At 37.9% G+C, this 18,435-nt stretch overlaps 1 protein-coding gene across 18 annotated transcripts in view; it reads left to right on the top strand.

Moving 5' to 3' along the window:
* The window catches only part of FGGY (FGGY carbohydrate kinase domain containing), a 284,438-nt gene that overhangs the window by 175,931 nt on the left and 90,072 nt on the right, over positions 1-18,435 (top strand). For all 18 annotated transcript variants that reach the window (XR_016469373.1, XM_090146739.1, XM_090146742.1 and 15 more), the window contains 2 exons: positions 560-711; positions 7,339-7,427. Coding sequence is in view for 17 of the 18 variants with exons in the window: in XM_090146739.1 (XP_090002865.1) it covers positions 560-711; positions 7,339-7,427 (241 nt within the window). In the remaining variant the exon portion in view is untranslated. The remainder of the gene's footprint in view (positions 1-559; positions 712-7,338; positions 7,428-18,435) is intronic.

The raw sequence follows: 18,435 nt of genomic DNA on the forward strand, positions 1-18,435 counted from the left end.
ACTTGCTGAATTCTTTTGCCTTCCACATCCAAAATAAACATACTTTCATGGCAGCAGTTGACTAAACTGTTTTTGAAGTAATTTAGAGTAGTTTTCTCTTAACTATAGAATAGGAAAAAGAATCCCTATTACTCTTTAATTAACTGGCCAAGTTCATTTCAATTTATAACTTATTTGCTCAGATTTTGTCATATTTTGGTGACTAGAAATTAAAGATGTTTTTTTTGTGTGTTTTAAAATAAATGTGTACCATGTCCAGTAGTTCGGGTTATTTGAATGAAACATACTTTACAAGAGCAGAGCTTGTCACAGCTGTTGGACTCTCACAAGCCTGACTAGTTTCAGTCTCAGAGCATTCTCAGCCCTCAGCATGCCTTAAAAGTTGGCTAGAATTTTATCTCTAGCTATCTACTGTGAATTATTAGCACACTTAAGTGCTTGAGTTTTCCATGTAGAAGTGTAAGTGTGAAGCAGCTTATAGCCTAGTAACATAAGAGTATTGTGGTGGAGTTATACAGGACCTAAAACAATCTTTGCTTTATTTTCTTGTCTTTTAAAGGGCAAAACAATAGGAATGTTATTATGTGGATGGACCATCGTGCAGTCAGTCAAGTAGACCGCATCAATGCAACGCAACACAGGATTTTGAGCTATGTTGGTGGAGTGATGTCTGTGGAAATGCAGCCTCCTAAGTTGTTGTGGATAAAGGAAGTGAGTGCCTTTAAGATTGCATAGCATTTCTAGTAATGATTAATATCATTTTATTTGTAAATGCCTGAGAGTGGTATTTCAGAAACAAACTTCTTTGACCTTAGTGCTGAGCTCAGAGATGTGCAAAGTAAGGTCAGCCTTAAGATGTGATGAAGATGTTTTGAGATGTTTTTTACCTCTTGATTATTTAGAGATTAATTTTAGTGAGGTTCAGTTTTTCTCAAATGAAAACTTCTGATATGTTTTTCTTATGTAATTTTAAGACCAGTAGCTTTGGTGAAGGTGATGAATGTGTCCTGGAAGTATCCTATCATTTAGTTCACATGCTTAAAATATTGTAGCTGAACATGCTTGAAAAGGGCTTAGGTTCTACTTCTGGGTTGCTTTTTGTATTGTGTGAAAGCAGCAGTGTCTCAGCGCTCGGCATACTTGCTGGATGTACTGCTGCCTTTGAGACATTACATCTAACAGTGAGGGAATGTGTGATGCCTTTGGGTGCTCACAGAGCAGTCTAGTTTGAGCTTCGTCAGCTTTCCAAGAAGGAGCTGAGCAATTTAGTTGCATGTCATATCTAGGAAGTAGATCATATGTACAAGGAAGATGCTCAGTTCAAAATGTGGAACTCTGCTTGCTTCTTGTGTTTTTAACAATAACTGTCAGAGAAAAGGAAAAATGCTCACCACCTGAACTTTTCAAAACCTCCTCTAGTCTGGTTTATTTTTTTTGGTGTTGATGCTTGGCCAAATGTAGATTACTTTCTGCCAGTTTCAGTGCAGTGCCTTGGATTGGAAGGGACCTCAAAGATCATTGAGCACCAACTCCATGCTGCAGGCAGGGTTGCCACCCACTAGATCAGTCACTAGAGTTGGTTGCCCATGGGCCCCATTCAGCCTGGCCTTGAACACCTCCAGGGATGGAGCATCTGCAACTTCACTCCAGCACCTCAACAACCTCTCAGTGAAAAATTTCCTCCTGACACCTACCCTAAATCTTCCCTATTGTTACCTGACCTTATGTTTCTGGAAAGAAATTTCTATTATTTGAATTTTCATCTAAACAATTTTATGTATTCCTAAAGAATATCACTTATCAAATTTACTGTGCACTTCTGGAAGTAATGAAGAGAAAGGAGAATGGGGAGGTGACCTAACTGTGCTTTCCACTTCTGTCATCTTTTCTTACTAGAATTTACACTGAAGATGACCTCACCGTGATGAGTGAGCTGAATTAATTATAAAAGAAGTAGATACTGGTCTTTATTTCTTGTAATTTTCCTGTTATAAGTGACTTGTATTTATTTGTGAAGGGATGTTGCAGTTATTCATCCAAATTGTTAAGTTATTCTCCTCAGCTGCTTCTTAATTTTCTTTTCCATGTAGTATTTTATCTGTGTGTTTCTTTTAATTGCTTTGCATTTTCACTGTACAGAGATTAGAAACAACTAGAAAGTAGAGGCTTCAGAGCATATTCTTTGCACTTAATTATTTTACTCTATCACATTTTGATTTCAAATTAAGAAACCAAACTGTGGAGAACCTAATAGGTTTCCTTGCAATCTTTTGTTTGAATTGTATTAGCTTACATTCAATTTAGTTTGAGCTCTAATGAATCACTTTATGCCCTGGCATCTAGTGGCTGATCTACATGAAATTAATTGGAGGGTCCTGATGTCTGTGACTGAAGATAGGTGCTCATATGGCAAAGTCAGCACTGCCTGTGAAGTCTGTGTAGGTCATTTTGCAGTGAATGATCAACTGAATGCAGCTGCTGGTTAAGCTTCTGGGGCTTTCTTGTTAACATTTGTGGCTCACTTAGGAGCAGCACTATTTCTTTGCCCCTTGTGTGCTGAGAGGGTCCATTTAAATGTTAAATCTGCAGTATATGTAAACCAAAATGAATACTTTATTTTTCTTTTAGATCTACTTCGTGTAGGTAAAGTCACACTTGAATTTGGAATGTTGTCAGCTGAATTAAGAGTGTGGAATGTTGTAGATAAAGTTGGAAAAAAAAATATCATTATCCTTTCACAAATATTTAGAAACCAGCTGAAAGATAATGCTGACAAAGTCTTCCTGAACTCCATAAGATAAGTAAAAATGTAAACTTCAGTGAAAAAGAAAGTAGCCCTTAGTTACTGGATCTTTCAGAATAACCAGATAATTCTCTTAGCTTGCTATAATTTACTTAGATTTCTATTGTTTTTAGAATTATCTTGCAAGGTCTGGGGTTATTGTTGATTCTGCTCTAGAATTAATGTTTGAGTATTTTTTCCCCCAAAGGTAGCAGAGAAACAATCTTGTTTACTAATTTTTGGCTGGAGATTTGACTGTGGCTTGTGCCAAAACAGGAGGATGCTTGTTACATTTTTGTCATATTAATGGCATTACAAAGCAGCTATTTCTGAAAAACATTCATCCCATATGCTGTAGCATATTCCAGATGGGTGGGGCATACTGAACTGGGAATAGGTATTTGTTTGGTAACTGTCCCCAAATGGAATGCAGTTTTCCTGTAGTGTATTTTCACACCTCATATTTAAGTATGGTAAGAGCCAAGAAGATCCTTCCTACAGGAAAAAAAAAAAAAATCAGAGTGAATGACTAGCAGAAGTTCCTTACAATTAACTGAAATTGATAATTCTCAGTTTATTTTCTTCATATTTTTTATGGCATGTTGCTCAGTGATCTGTCTATTCACATCTTCAGTTACAGCCACATTTTTTATGCATCATCCTTCTTTTTTATGCATCATCCTTCTTTGAGTTTGTTTTTGTACACCCATGACTTGCAGCTTTATCAGCCAATGGGATAATTTGCAGAAACAATTTGAACATGTATTTTCCTGGCTATGGAGGGGCATTAGCTTAGCAGCAACATATTTGTTCATACATGTCCTCTTCTTTATTGCATTTGCATCTGATTTTGTTTTGTTGAATGCTACTGGTAAGATTTTACCAATAAAAAGCTCTCAACTCCATGTTTAGTGAAAAGAATCCAAGCTACTGGGTTTGAAACTGAACTCTTCATAAGGACTGTTTATAAATGCTTTAACAGCTTTTTGCTATCAAAATCCATATGTAATTTAGACATGTTTGCATAGATTGTACTTTGTACTGTTGGGCTTTTAGTAGCAGTTGCTAATCAAGCAAAATGGCTTTAAAAAAAGAGGATTGATTAACAGCTGGAATGTTTGAAACACCTGCACCTCTGAGAATCTCTCAACTCTGCTACAATGTGATGATGTTTATGAGCATTCCCACAGATTGTCCTTCATCCCTTTTTACAGCTCCAGCTTACTCAGCCTTTGATAGTGCTGGTCTGTGTTTCTGTCATGCATGTGGCAATGTCTCACCTGGACTACATTTGCCTGACTTTTGGTGCTACCCCGAGGCTGCCTCATAGATTTGGAAACACCTGCAGATGTCTAAGACAGTGTCTTGACTGTGGAGGCAGTGCGATGCACCAAAGCAGAGTTTTCCACCTTTGACATTAGCCTTATCCTTACAGCTTACTTTGTAAGGTGGCCTCTTAGCCCCAAGAACATGTTTAAGGCCCTAAGATGAATCTGGTGATTCAGTTGGTGGGTTGAGCTTTGTGGTGGTGGGGGGGGAGTTGTTTATTTCTGTTTATTTTGTTTTTTTTACCAGTTTTTTGAGTGCAACTTACAGTTGCAAAACCGATCAGTCTGCAGCCCTGGCTCCAGCAGTGATTTTAATGGTGCCTACAGTTTATCTTGGGTGTCTGAGAAGGGCTCTATCACATGATTTGGCATTAGTTCTGAAGTGTGGGAGATGTAAATTCTAAGTTCTTGCTTTGTCTGAGTTGGAATAGGGTGTGAGACATCGGTTTCTTATGTCCTCATGAGTGTGTGTATTGTCTTCAGTTCATGCAGATTGCCTAGGAGATTGGGATTCAAAATTCAGGTTGAATTGGGAAAAGCAGACTATTATTCAGTGAGTGTCTCATTTTCATATGACTTAGATCTTGACCTGATATGGAACTTGAATGCTCATGCCAACTTTTTTTTTTTTTACTCTAAATGGTAAAACATCCTTCTGATTCCATCTGTCCCTGCTGGTTTTAATCTAGGTTTCTCACACACCAATTTGGGATGGTTTCAGAATGCGTGGGTTTTGACTGATAAGTAGCCATGAAATACAGGCCTATGCCCTGTGCTAAATCATAAGTTTTACTTCAAGCCCATCTTAAATTAATCCAGTGGCCAACAGAATTTGGATGTAAAAGCTGTCTGTAATGACATTTAATATTTTTCCAATTCACATTTAGTCTGTGTTAACAATTATGAAAGTCGGGGAAGTTTTGGTGTTTGTATACATATTTTAGTTCTGGTGTGGTGTGAGGAAAATGTTCTCACTATTATTAGGTGTCTGATGATCGCTTAATTTTACAAGAAAATAATATACCTAGTAAAAGCAGAAGTTTCCAATACACTACTTCAACAAATAGACTACCTCAATAAAGCACTAAAGTACAAATCTGAAAGTTCCTTTCTTGTTCTCAAGGAGAACATTCTTCTATGTGTTTCTGAAAAATCCTGTTGCATAGAAAAGCTCATGTGAAGTTCTACATGCATGTGCATTTTAGCCCAACTCATAGGTGAGCAGCATGCATAACATAAAGTTATGCTGCACAATTTTGTTTCATGATAATCTTTTGACTTGGCAGAAATGGCCTCCTCTACCCATTCCTTGACCTCTATACCAGTTCTCCCCACCTCTCACTTTTATCCTTCTTGTCTAGGAAGATTGAAAGATTCTGTGCTTTGTAATTCTTAAACTCATTACACACAGTTACTTTAAAATCTCCAGATAATTCTGAATAACTGTTGAGAAGTGTTGTGCTTTCTGGGCAACCAAAGAGGTTGTGGAGTTGCTTTCTATGGAGATACTCAAGACCCAGCTGGATGCCTACCTGGGTGACCTATTGTAGGGTTCCTGCTCTAGCAGGAGGTTGGACTCAATCTCTGGAGGTCCCTTCCAACCCCTGCAATTCTGTGATTGTTTTCTTTTTAAAAGAAAGAAGCATCTATAGGTACCCCTCAGTTGAAAGGTTGAATGTGTTTCTTTAGAAGTGAGTTTAATGGCTGAGATGCAGGATATGAATACAGTACTGGGAATGTTCCCAGATCTTTTCCATCGTGCTTTTCATGTGGTCACAGATCTGACTATGAGTAAAAATAAATTAAGTTGACTTAAGTGAGTGTCAAAAACATGGAGACTTTTTTAAACTTGTTGGAAAAAGCATCAGGATATGCTATGTTTTTTTTTGTCTTTACTAATTAGTGATGACAAAGCATTGAAATGGCAAAGAATGAATCATTTGGATGTTCATGAAACAAAATACCTTAATGTCACTAACATGTGGCTTTTGGGAATTCCCCAAGTAATAGAATAAGGACCCTGTGAGTATCTCTGATAAAGCTGATTTGCTTGAAGGCCACAGTTGTTCTTAATCTAATATCTTTTGTGATTAACACTAATAGTCGATCTACTTCTGTTGCTTCTTAAAGACCAATGCAGAATGGTTTGTTTGACCAAAATAGGATGAATGACCTATGTACTAAGCTAAGGAGCACCTTTGCATTTCACATACAAAGTTAAATTTGAAGTAGTAGCTATCTACATCTAGTGTGTAAGCTACACTCAAGTTTGGAACAGGCATGCAAAGCTTGTACATTGTGTTTGAAAGTTGCAGTTGCATCAGTCTTTTTTTTTTAATACAGTAAGCTATTGAGACTCTAGGTGTTTAATACTTTTCTAAAAATCCTTTGCATCTGCAGTCTTGTATAAGAGCCTTTGCCTGAGCTTATGAAGAGTAGATGAAAATGGTAGGATATGAAATCCAAATACACAATATGGCAAGCAAATCGTCCCTTAGATTTCTTCTATAGAGATGAAGCCCAAAATAATTTCCCATCTTACTTCTGGAGTACCTCTCCAACTCTGTCCTAGCCTGCTAGATGCAACTGTTGACCAAATGTGTATTTTTGCTGAAACTGTGTCACCTAACAGGTCTCCATGCCACAGAGACCCCAGCTACTCTTAGAACCACTGTTTCAGTTATTTAGAAAACTGTTGGAGATTTTAAAAGCAATTTAGAAGAGTGAAGCTTCACAGAAAGCTTACAGATTCTTACTTGCTTTGGTCAACTGGCCTAATAGATTGTAAAGCTTTGTTCTCTGCTCACAGAGGTATTTGTTTTTTTCCTGCACTTAAATTTTAGAAATAATAAATATAAAATGGTTTGTTTAAGAAAGTAAGGCATGCTTCGAGCAAATGTTTTTAAAGTGAGTCTACTGATTTTTGTGCCTGCCTGCTCTGACACTGAGCAGCTAATAGGGAACTGAAAGATCCCATGTTATTGATCTGAACCATGTGCCTCCATTAACTTTCTTGGGAAGCCCTTGTGATCAATTCGTGGTAGGAAAAGGACTCAGTTCTTCAGACAGTAAATCACTACAAAGTGAGCAGTGCAGGAATATGGAGAGAAATCAGAATATTGAATTTGGAAAAACTACAGTTTTCCCACAAGTTTTCTTAATTTCCATTAAAAAAGGATGTGATCATGTCTGGCCTCTAATATCTGTATTTCTCTATTTTTTTCTTAGAACTTACAAGAGTCATGCTGGGAGAAGGCAGGCTACTTCTTTGATCTTCCGGATTTCTTATCTTGGAAAGCCACAGGTGTCACTGCAAGGTATGTTAATTGTAACAGGATGATTTAGTCATCTTAGTCTATTTTCTTATGTGTGTTTCTGCTTTAATTCATTTTGACTGGACATGCTGTTACATAAATCTGTCTGTAATTCAGTCTGCTCCAAAACATCTTGAACCTATCTCCTGCTTCCATTGTACATTCCTGAACACAGTTCCTGTGAGCAGTGTAATTCACAGATACAGTATGTTGCTACAACTATTAGTCAATTGGTCTTATATTCTATTTTGGAACATAAATATGGTTGCTCTTGTTACTGTGAAATAAGCTTCTAATATTGCTTTGAAATCTATTTTTGACAAATTTATTGACTTTCTGAGAACTGAAACAAAATGCTTCTTTTTGGGTATGGAAGACATCTTATAAAATCTATCTAAAAGTGGTTGCTTCATTGTAAAACACATACTGTGTCACTCACCAAAAGCATCTTACAATGCTTGCTGATAAATTAAACAGCGGTGTTTGAGAGCACTCCATTAAAATCTTGATTAAAGTGACATTAGTACAAGGGAAATACACATGCAGATGAACAAATCCTCCATCTGAGAAGTGATACAGTGTCAAGTTAAAAAAAAAAAAAAAAAAGTCTTATGGCCCAATTCCACAGTCAGCTCAGCAGAGTTCACAGGTACTTCCATTGGAGTCTCTGGAATTGTATCTGCAAAAATTAGTCTAAAATGAAAGCTGAAAGGAGTTAGTTTTAGTGTTGGGGGAATGGAAAATGCATTCATATCTGATATATTTATTTTGTTTAAGCGTTCTTTCTCCCTGATTAGTCTCCTTAATAGTCAGCTATTGTTAAATACATATCTTGCATTATATAAAGATGCTGTTTGACTTTACCAGGAAAGAATAAAAAAGTGAAGAGAATGGAAGCTAGTAAATTCTTACACAACGAATTGAAAGATGGTATTGCAAATATAGTCAGATTCTACTGTATCCTGTACAGCTATCAACTGCATAGCAAAAGAACTCTCACCTAAAAGATCATGCAGTGTAAGCTGACCTGTCACCTAACCCAACTCAAATTTCAGGAGGATAAATCCTAGGCTCCCAGAGGCCGTGCCCTATGGGATCTCTCTATTGTAGAAATACTCAAGACTTCAGCTTAGAACTGGCACCCTTGGCTCAGGGGTGAAGTGGAGAAAGGTAACGGCCCTTTTTTCCACAAATAATTTGAGTGCTTCATAGAATAGCCTGAGTTGAAAAGGACCACAATGATGAATATCATACATATCAAGTGCTATTTAAATTTAGGTACAGTTATGTGGGAGAAACCTGGCTTTCTATCCTAAGAGAGCCTTTTTGAGGCAGTTGAAAAGATATAATGACCTGGGAAACAGATATGCCTAAATGTCACATGTATGTGGTTACAAATTCTTTAAATTTGTCTTCTGATAAGTTTAATAGGACATAGGAAACAGTTTTATTTGTCCTTATATGTAGGAACATCTCTATATTACACATGGTGAGATGATGATAGAAAGTTTGTACTAAGCGCAGTTGAATTTGGCTTTGTGATCCTAGGCTGGCTAATAGCTGGTGTGAAATGTGTGGCAAATAATGAAAGGATCACCTTGTGCTGCTGGCTGAAGAAGCTAAAATAGAATATGATCCAAGTGAGGTTGGAGTTGAATATTATTTGGAATGTGCTTTTAAAGAAAGGGAGGTAGTTCCAGAGAGAGTAGTAATTAATATACATGGAACAGAATTCTTATCTTGTTTGAGCAAAGGAATCTGTAGCATTGATGAAGAGGGTTCCTGCTCTTCCCCTCTGTCCCATAGCGTGTTCTGTCCCTCTTGTTTTTAATAGAGGCAGCTGTACTGTATTAAAGAAATCCCTTTCTCCAGCTTGTTTCCTAACTTCCAACATAGTTTAGTCTGTGTGAGGTGATGGAGAGCACCTTCCTGCAGACTTTAAAATATAACTGTTATTATTACCAATTTAGCAGTTGGAAAAAGATCATACTATTTTTGGATGAAGTACTTCCTTGTGTCATCCTTTGCTGCCTTAATGTGCACTTCCCCCAAATTAAACTGATCATTTCAGCTCTACTGGAATGTCTTAGGTGATAATAAAAGGGAAAAAAATAAGAAAATAAGGACAAGAATTTTTTTTCTTAGAATCAAACCTTAATTTTTTGCCCCATCCTCTACTTTCCCCCTGTTCACACTTCTTTCTTAAGGTTTGCCATGTAGTTTGAAGTGAAGTATTTCATCCTGCATATCATCTTTCATAATACTGTGGAAGTGGAACTTTATCATGTGTAAGATTTTTACCACCTTTTCCCTTGAGCACAAAGGAGCCCATTCACAGGGCAAGGCACAGTGTTAAGTCATTGTGAATCACACATTATTTGACCCTGGTAAAAGACAGATTTTATTTTTATTTTTTTAATCTGTTTTGGTGGTGGTAAAATCAAGTAATTCCAGGGACATTTCTATAAGAAGGGTTTTTGCATGCGTTGAAGTTCTTACTCTTGCTTCCTTACATTTTTAAGTGGCTCCTTAAATACACACAAAATGTTTTAACATTTAAAAACATTGTGTGGTCTTTTTGGCTTCAGAGAGATTACTCAGTGCACAGAGTTAAGCAGCATGTGATCGGGATTTGAAGTATTTGAAAGCAGCTATTGGTTCATGTTTCTGAGTATGAAATCATTTGTCTTTCACCTTCAAACAATTCTGCTGGCCTGAAGTGCCTTGTTGCCAAGGGAAGTTTTTTCCAGTGGATACATAATTAGCAAAAAGTTCAGGTAAGAATACCTGAGGGGTGAGGACTTAAACATACTCTGAGATTTCTACCTACTCCCTTTAGAAGTGCTGTCTGTGTATCCCAGTGAATAGCATCTGCCTATGAACTTCAAAGAATGAGTTTCAAATCATTGATTCCCATTGTTATTAAAAGATTGTTGCCTGTAATATTCCCTATTAAAAAAGTTCAATTCTTATTATTTCTCATTTGGGTTAATGTAAGACCATGCAACTGTTTTGAATGATCCAGAAGCTGACTCTTCTGCATTAAAAAGCTTTACTGACAGCTCCTTGGTTAAAAGCTTAAACATGCTCCTTGCTTAAAAGCCCCCAAGGTTACAAGGAACATTGGTTTGGCCCCTAAAATACTCAGGTCTTATTGCAGAAGTGCTGTTATGGGGAGAAAGCTGTTTTTTTTCAGACACACTAGCAGTGCTTTTATAGGCTCAGCTCTTCTCCTCATGGTGAGTGTGACTCACTGCTATCTTCCACCCACCATCTACAACCTCTAATCATTTTTTCTTTATATGGTGTTTTTGAAGTTATCTTAAAATCAAAATAAATATCTGACTGACTTAGAGATAACTGTACTATGGATAGAGTATTTTTATCAGAGTTGCACTACTGCAATTCTGTCTTCCTTCTGATATCTCATGAAGGATTAGATTGCAGACAGGAATGTGAACCTATGGAGAAGGACTTGGAAATGCAATGAAGAATGACAGTAACTGAGGTGGAGATTATCCAGCATTGTGCTATAAGAAGCCACTGGTTGAGGATGAATAAATCAGTATCTTTTAAAGAAAATGCTGGCAAATCATTCATAAAGATTCAAGAAGTGCCAGAATGAGTGAAGAAACAGAGACTTAGGACTCTTTTAAAGTAGCTCCCAAAATTGCAGAAAAAAGTTGGAACAGAGTTTTCATACAAAAGCTATTTTTTTGTGTGTTCTCACACTGCAAATGTATTAATAGCTGGGGAAAGTATTTTTTTTATCTAGTAGAGATGTCATCTCATATATGAGTGGTGACCCAAGTAATTTTTCTGTGGAAATACTTGTCTAGTCAACCTTAAACTGCTAGCCTTCATGTCAGGGAAAATGATATGACATGTTTTGTTGGGGAGTCTTTTGTGAACTATCTACATCCAACACAGATCTCAGGATCATGAGTTTGTTCAGAGAAAGTCAATTTTGTAAGAAAGATGTTCATACTGTTATGGTAATTACAAGCTGTAAACTGAAAAACAAATAGATGTGGTTCTTAAAGATTTCTAGGGACCATGTAGCTAACTAGTGTTATGCCATGAATGCTTGTGAGAGAGGGGTATATATTTTTTTAATATCCAGTATATTTGAATCTGGGAATTCAGATTTAAGTCTTTTATTTCCCCTCTGTGATTTGGATAAGTAAATTAAATCTACATTTATGGAGGTATTCAGGCTGCTGAACACCTTTTGAGGATTTGATTCTTTTTCATTCTTGTGCTTGTTCTTCATCTGTTAAGCTGACACACAGATAGTGTTGCTAGGTTGATGCTCCATCCCTGGAGGTGCCCGAGGCCAGGCCTTTGAGCAGCCTGCTGATCTGCTGAGTGGCAATCAGCTCACTGCAGGGTTTGGAGCTGGATGGCCTTTAAGGTCTCTTCCAACCTAACCCATTTTATGACTCTGTGAGGTTACTTTCTTTTCCCTTTGTGAGGCACTGTGTCTCTATGATTAGTAGAGTCCTTATCAGACTTTTTCTCCAGATAGGCTAGAGACTTTGAAAGTGGAAAAGCCTGGAAGAGAATGGGATGTTTAGAGGTGCTGTAGAAGAAACAGACTGATGTAAGTTGGATGATTATCTGAAGGATGTCTGTGCCTTTTAAAGGGATTGAGCAATAAGTAAGAAAGATGTGGTAACTGGAGCAGCACACACACCAGATTCTGCCCTTCCCTTCCTTCCTAGCTGTGCCATGACTAATGTATACCTTTTGGCTGGGATTCTGGTGTTTGGCTTCTTATTTATTTTTTGTGCCTACTTAGAAGACGCCTGTTCTAAAAATTAGACCCCTCTTTGTGAAAAAAGGGGCTTGGGAATATTCCAAAGGTTTTGCTGATAAGCACTGCAACCCATGTGGCGGTGACAGTATCCTGATTTGCACTCGAGTTTTACATCCTGTTTATGAAATGAAACCCAAGGTTTCAGACGTGGAGACTTGTTTTGAGAAGTCTCTGGAGAAGGGGGGATTATCTCAAAGGTCTGGTTGGGAGGGAAGTGGTGGTGTTTTTGTGGATCATACAAAGAAAGTGCCACGAATTTCCTGACCTGAAGCCAATAGCAAGTGTCCCTGTGATGGTGCCTTTGCCAAACAAGACAGAATTCCACTTCTATTAGACTTTTAATAAATTCAAAACATGTTCTTTGGAGTCTGGTGACACACAGACTGATGCAGTGTAAGAAAATAGGAAGCGTGTAGCTGCAAAAATGATCAGGGATGTGAAGGGCAGGTGCAATGTGAGCCGTTACTGCTCGATATTTTCTTCTTAATGATTAATTTAAAAACGGCCTGTCCTTGGGTCGGCAGAGGCTGAAAGAGCTCTGTGTGCTAAATAAGAAAATTGTTAGCAGGTCTCGTTAATGTAAGCCAGGAAGCATACAGGCAAACAGGAAGCTTTAGCTATTGTTGTTGTACAAATGCCCTTTACAAAATATTAGCAAGAGAAACTTAATGTGTTTTCCACAAGAACGGGAGCCCTTCATAGTGTCGAACTGTATCTGCACAGTGAAGAAAAACAGCCTTGTCCCTTTCCAACAGCTTTGACATACATTGAGACGTTGCATTTCAGGGATTTGAATTCAGATCTTCAAATATTTACTACTTTGATTTTTTTTTTTTAAGTTGTTAGGATTCTTAATTAGCTGTGACAGCATCTAGCTCTTAGTTTTCTATTGTGTTCATTTGCTGCTGGAAAAAAAAGTCAGCTAGGTCAGTATAGAAAAGGATTGGGGGCAGGCGCAGTAGTAGATGTATTACTGGCAACTTGCCACAGAGACAGTGAACTCTGAGCCAACCATGAAGTCATTTTGAACTCAGGGAGTCTCACTAATCCAAGGCAATGCGTCTTAATTTGACAAAGCAAAGACTGCTTGATAAGCAGCCTCTGCTAGAAATGCTGTTAAACGGAGGTGTTTGTGAGTTTAGATTGTGGACGAGAAATGTGGCAAAATACAAGGAATCATCTTGTTTTCAGGTTCCTTATACTCTCCCAAGCCCAAAAGCAGGCTTGGCTCTGCTCTCCCCTGCAGTTCGGGCTGTGCAGTGGCTTGATGTGAAATTTGAGAAACATATGTAGTTTTCTATTTCAGGAAAATGATCTCAGGGATTGAATGTGTGTTTTGTTGGCTGTTAAGCTCTGATCTTGCCTAGTGTGGTAGTTTGAGAGTGCATGTATATGTGAGTGTCTGTGTGATGGTTAAAACATTCTCCAGCACTTTTTGGAAATAAAATTTGGGGTTCATACATTCATTGCTGCTGCAGGTCTTATTTCTGCAGTTTGAAAATACAGCATCCTCCATTGTAAGAAGCCTTTTAAATAAGAATGCTATGGTACATCAGAAAATATTTGTTTTTTATTTTTCCAAAATAGTCATTAGCATTTACTTGAGCTGATGAGAAGTACATACACAAGTTTTCCATGAAGGCAAAGGAGCTTTGCTTAAACAGCCCTTTCTTTGTTGATCCTGTGCAGGAGCAATATACACGTGAACACTGTAATTAATAGTTTCACTAAGGGTCAGATAATAATCTTCCCATAATAACGTTTGCGAAGAGGTGGTTAGGAGTCCTTCAGATCCAGCTTTCTGACTTGCTCAGTAATGGTAGCATTGGCTAACTGTGCTTCTCTGCAAGTGTGTGTGTGTGGGGGGGGGTGATATTAAAGGAGGTTGTGATCTTATGGCACTCAATTCTGGGGAAGGACGAGGCAGAAACCACAGAGAGGCTTGTTGTCTTTCAGTTCTTCTCTTTTTTTTTTTTTTTGAACAGTTCTCGTGGTTCTTTGCTGTTATAGGCTGTGTGTTCAGGGGGTGTATGTTTCCTTTGCTTTAGCTTCTGAGAACACCATCAGGGATCAGACCCCGATGGTACAAGACATGTTATAAACAATCTGTCATCTTCTTTGAACTCGTGCTTATGTGAAACGCTGTGGAAAGCCCCATGCAAAGCCCTTGTCCCTTGTGAAATTGGGTCTCCATTCAGCAGGAACTGTGCAACAATTGCTTTCTTGCATAAATTTGAACCAGATAAGAAAATAGCCATGTTTATGAACTCTGGGGTCACTTACAGCCCCAGGAGTGTTTCACTGTGCACATATATAATGCATGCATTCACAGTAAATTCTTAAAAACCATCCCCTGAAAACAATAACATTCCAGAAGTGTTCTCATCCAGTGAAGGAAAAAAATAAAGCTATGTAGGATGAAGTCTGTGCGTTGCATTGAGTACATATTGTGCTTAAAAGTATTAAAACTCACTTAAACTTATTGTTCCATAAGTCTTCTCCTCTCCTTCTACTTCTCTTTTTATTTAAAAAAGGAAGAAATAATTTACGCTTCTGCCATATCTTGTGTATGAAAGAATCTTAATCGTTTCAGCCTTAAAATACTCTTCTGAAGTAAAAAAGTGACATGATTGTTTTATGGATGGGAAAACAGCCATGTGGTTTGAAGGGTAAGATTTTTATAAGAGTTGAGCTTGGTGTCCAGCTTTTTTGTCTAACTTACAGTTACAAATGATGTATGTATTTTTATAGATCACACTAGAAATTATTTGTTTGAGACCAATTCTTTCTCCAGACTTCCCAAACAAATGCTTTTTACCACCAGAGTGTTCCTCCTATCCTTTTCACTGTAATACATGGTTGAAGCAACAGCCTTAGACTGGAAGGCAGTTTAGTTATACGTTTGCTTTATTTTTGTTGGCTGGCTATCTAAATCTGTTTAATGTCAGTAACTTTCACTGGAAATTCTCATCGTGCTTCAGGATGACACTGATGATGTCAGGGTTGATTTACATTATCTCTTTAAAGTAGCATTAGCTTACATAGGACTTTTTCTCTTGTTTGTTTTAGCATTCATATTGTCCAGAGAGGAGCCTTTTAACTGTGAAATGTAAATATTCTGACAACCCAGACTTCAAAAGAAAGCGATTCTTTGTCCATAGCAGTGATGCTACTTCTTTGCCAGCTCTGTAACCTTTATAATAGTGTACTTTTATGCTTGACCTGTCATCTGCATATAAAAATCATCTTAGATCAATGATACAGTGCGTTCAAGAATGCTTCTAAGGAAGGCAGATGCTTCTACGTGTTCTGTCATTTCTTCTTTGTGGTAGACCATCTGGCACATTAAGTAAGATCTGGCTATTGATTCGGTGCAAGTCCCTGGCTTTGCCTTCTGCTCACATTAAGATAGCAAGCACTTTTATTGTAGCTTACAAATTGATGTTCCCAGATAGTGAGCCCAGTGTTATATAAATATATAATGTGTTATATGAAATGGGCAAGGATTTGTTTTTTTCCTTCCCCCATTCCTTTATTCCAGTGCTGTTCCATTAAGCTGCTCGTTAGTGAATGCTTGTAATTCAGTTTTCAGAGGATGAAATGTGTGTGTGCTTATGGAATCAAAGACATTCCAAGAAAGGCTGTTTATTTTCTTACTATCTTTAATTAAATTTTGATGGTAGGATTCTGACTGTCTGACTTGGGAGAAGAAGACAAAGCAATAATGATTGCAGTGTGTTACGCTAAAGATGACTGTAGTTATTTTTACCATTGTTAAGAAACTTTATTCTCCCGTGGGCAGAACAGTTAAAACTTCAGGTTCTACTGTATCTGTTAGCTTCATTTTAAAGTGAAGGGAGGAAGTTCTGTATTTTGTCTTCTGGTACTAGCTGGCTTCAGGTAATATTTGGATTTTAGAGAGAGAAAGAGGAATGAGCAACTTAGTTTTATTTTTATTTCTCAGTTTACTCATATTCACCTTAAGTTCCCTCGAGGTGCTAATATAAGTTAAAGCATGTGTTTGTTCACTTCATTTTAGTTCAAGTTCTGCTATCTTATATGTGTCAGCCTGAGTTATGAGCTTGCTGGTGCTCTGCAGTTTGTATGCATCCTTCTGCTCTTCCTGAGTGGAGATTTGGAAACAAGCAGCATTCCTCAGAGAGCCTGTCCCTGTATTACCTGAGAGGCTGCAGTCAGCTCAGAGGCTCTCCTGCTCTCAGATTTGCGTCTCTCCTGCTGTCACTGCCACGCTCCCTGTGCCTGCCTATTAGTGCAGAAGGGAGTCCATAGAGGCATCCTTGCAGTTGCTTTAAGTACCCACACACGGTGATTTGTCAGTGGGAAGGAAGGGCTTTTGGGGGGGCCCTTCTTACTGGATAAGTTGCCTGGGCAAAACTTAATTTTTTGCTTTCATTTTTAAATGAAAAGATAACACCATACAAATTGAAAAACAAACAAGAAAAGCCCTCTCAACCTACTTGTGTTTTTGCAGGCGCAATCTGATTTTGTTAGGATTAAAGAAATAGCTCCTGTTTTCATTCACTCTACTCTGAAATTTTGAAGATAGTGTCTTCTTCCATTCTTACTTTCCAAGAGTTTTCTTTCAAGGGATGAGACTGGATCTGCACATTAGTGAGAGAGTAGAGCGTACCACTGCAGAGAGCTATTTCCATTTCCTGAGATTCCTCCCATGAACCTGTAGTTGGGGGTTTTTAAGAGTTGTTTGTCCTCTGTGTACAATGTACTTATTAAAGTCTCCTTTGATAAAAGCAATATTATGATATTAATTTAGTTTCAAGAAACGGTGTGCTTCCTGTCTTAATGGGAGAAGTAGATGTGAAGTTATCCTTAAATTTTGGAACACAGCATTTGTATGTGAGGTTAATGTTGGACTGAACTTTGATCTCCCTGTAAAGAAAGGAAAATAGGGTATGTATAGAGCACAGTTATCATCTCCTCTTCAAATTTATCCCCATCCACTGCCATTCTTACCCTCTGCTCCTGTCTCCCAGACTCTGTGGAGATGCAAGCACGGTTTAGATTTGGAAAGGAGTAGTGTCTGCAGTCTACTTAATGAATAGTATCTTATGTCAGGTTGGGTAATGTTTGTTATATGATACATATGTGAGTATGTACATATGTGTGTGTGTCTTAGGCAAATAAGAGTTCTGTATTGTTCACCGTTCCTCATGCCAGTATTCCAGTAGCACCAGGTATGACAATAATGGGAGAGCTCTAAATAAATTCCTGTTTGTTTCAGGGTTTTTTTGTATGCTTCATCCTGTAGAACTGTTCATTTTGAGAATAAGGACAGTTCATAAACAGATGTTGGAACTCAACATGGTGCCTGGAATTTACTGCTGTTTCTGACATGCCTGTAACAACACAGACAATCCTTATTTATATGGGTTAGCTTGACTAGTAATCTATCAAAGTAAATTTCCTATTAACTCTTTGTTTTTTGGGTTATGGTATGGATCAAAAGAAAGTTATACCCCACTAAAAATGTTAAGAGTCGAGGGATTTTTAGTTGCCTACCTATCATGAGATATTAATTATGCACTTAAAGCAGGTACTCATTTGATTTAACACAAACAGAACGGTAGGAAGAGAAAGGAGGGAGAGTAAAAAGAGTGTGTCCAGAATGACATGGCACAAACTGCATAGTTACTGCACTGATTTTCCACTTGGGGAAAATCTCAAGGCTTTGTGCAGCATCTCTCTTGTGCTGGTTTCTCTGAAGGGGTTTTTGTGTGTTGGTGTGTCTGCAGGCACACATGCGTACATGCAACAAGGAATACAGTTTTTACCTTATTAAATTTGAAACTGTGCTTGGAGGAATATTGCTCAAGAGAATCACATTGCGCCAAGCTTTTGAAAATGCAGACTGGTTCGGAGAAAGCATTTTAATATATTGAAGCCTCAAGCCATCTACCTCTCTGCTCCTGAGAGCTCTACCTGAAAACTTCCAGGACTGAATAATTTAAGGTTTGGGGTTTTTTAATCTTTCTGCAAGAAATGCTAGTCTGATGTTTTATTTTCTTTAAGTCTGAACTCCACATAACTTTTTTTCAGAACTGTTTATCCTCACTCCAGACATGAACCTTGGAAAGGTGGCAGAAAAAACAAACAGCTGCTGTGTTTTTGGGCAGTCTGCATTCCTTTCAACTCACTGAGATCAGACTTGTGCTG

The sequence above is a fragment of the Phasianus colchicus genome, chromosome 9 (assembly GCF_987193195.1).
Source record: "Phasianus colchicus chromosome 9, bPhaCol1.hap1.1, whole genome shotgun sequence".
NCBI classification, from domain to species: domain Eukaryota; kingdom Metazoa; phylum Chordata; class Aves; order Galliformes; family Phasianidae; genus Phasianus; species Phasianus colchicus.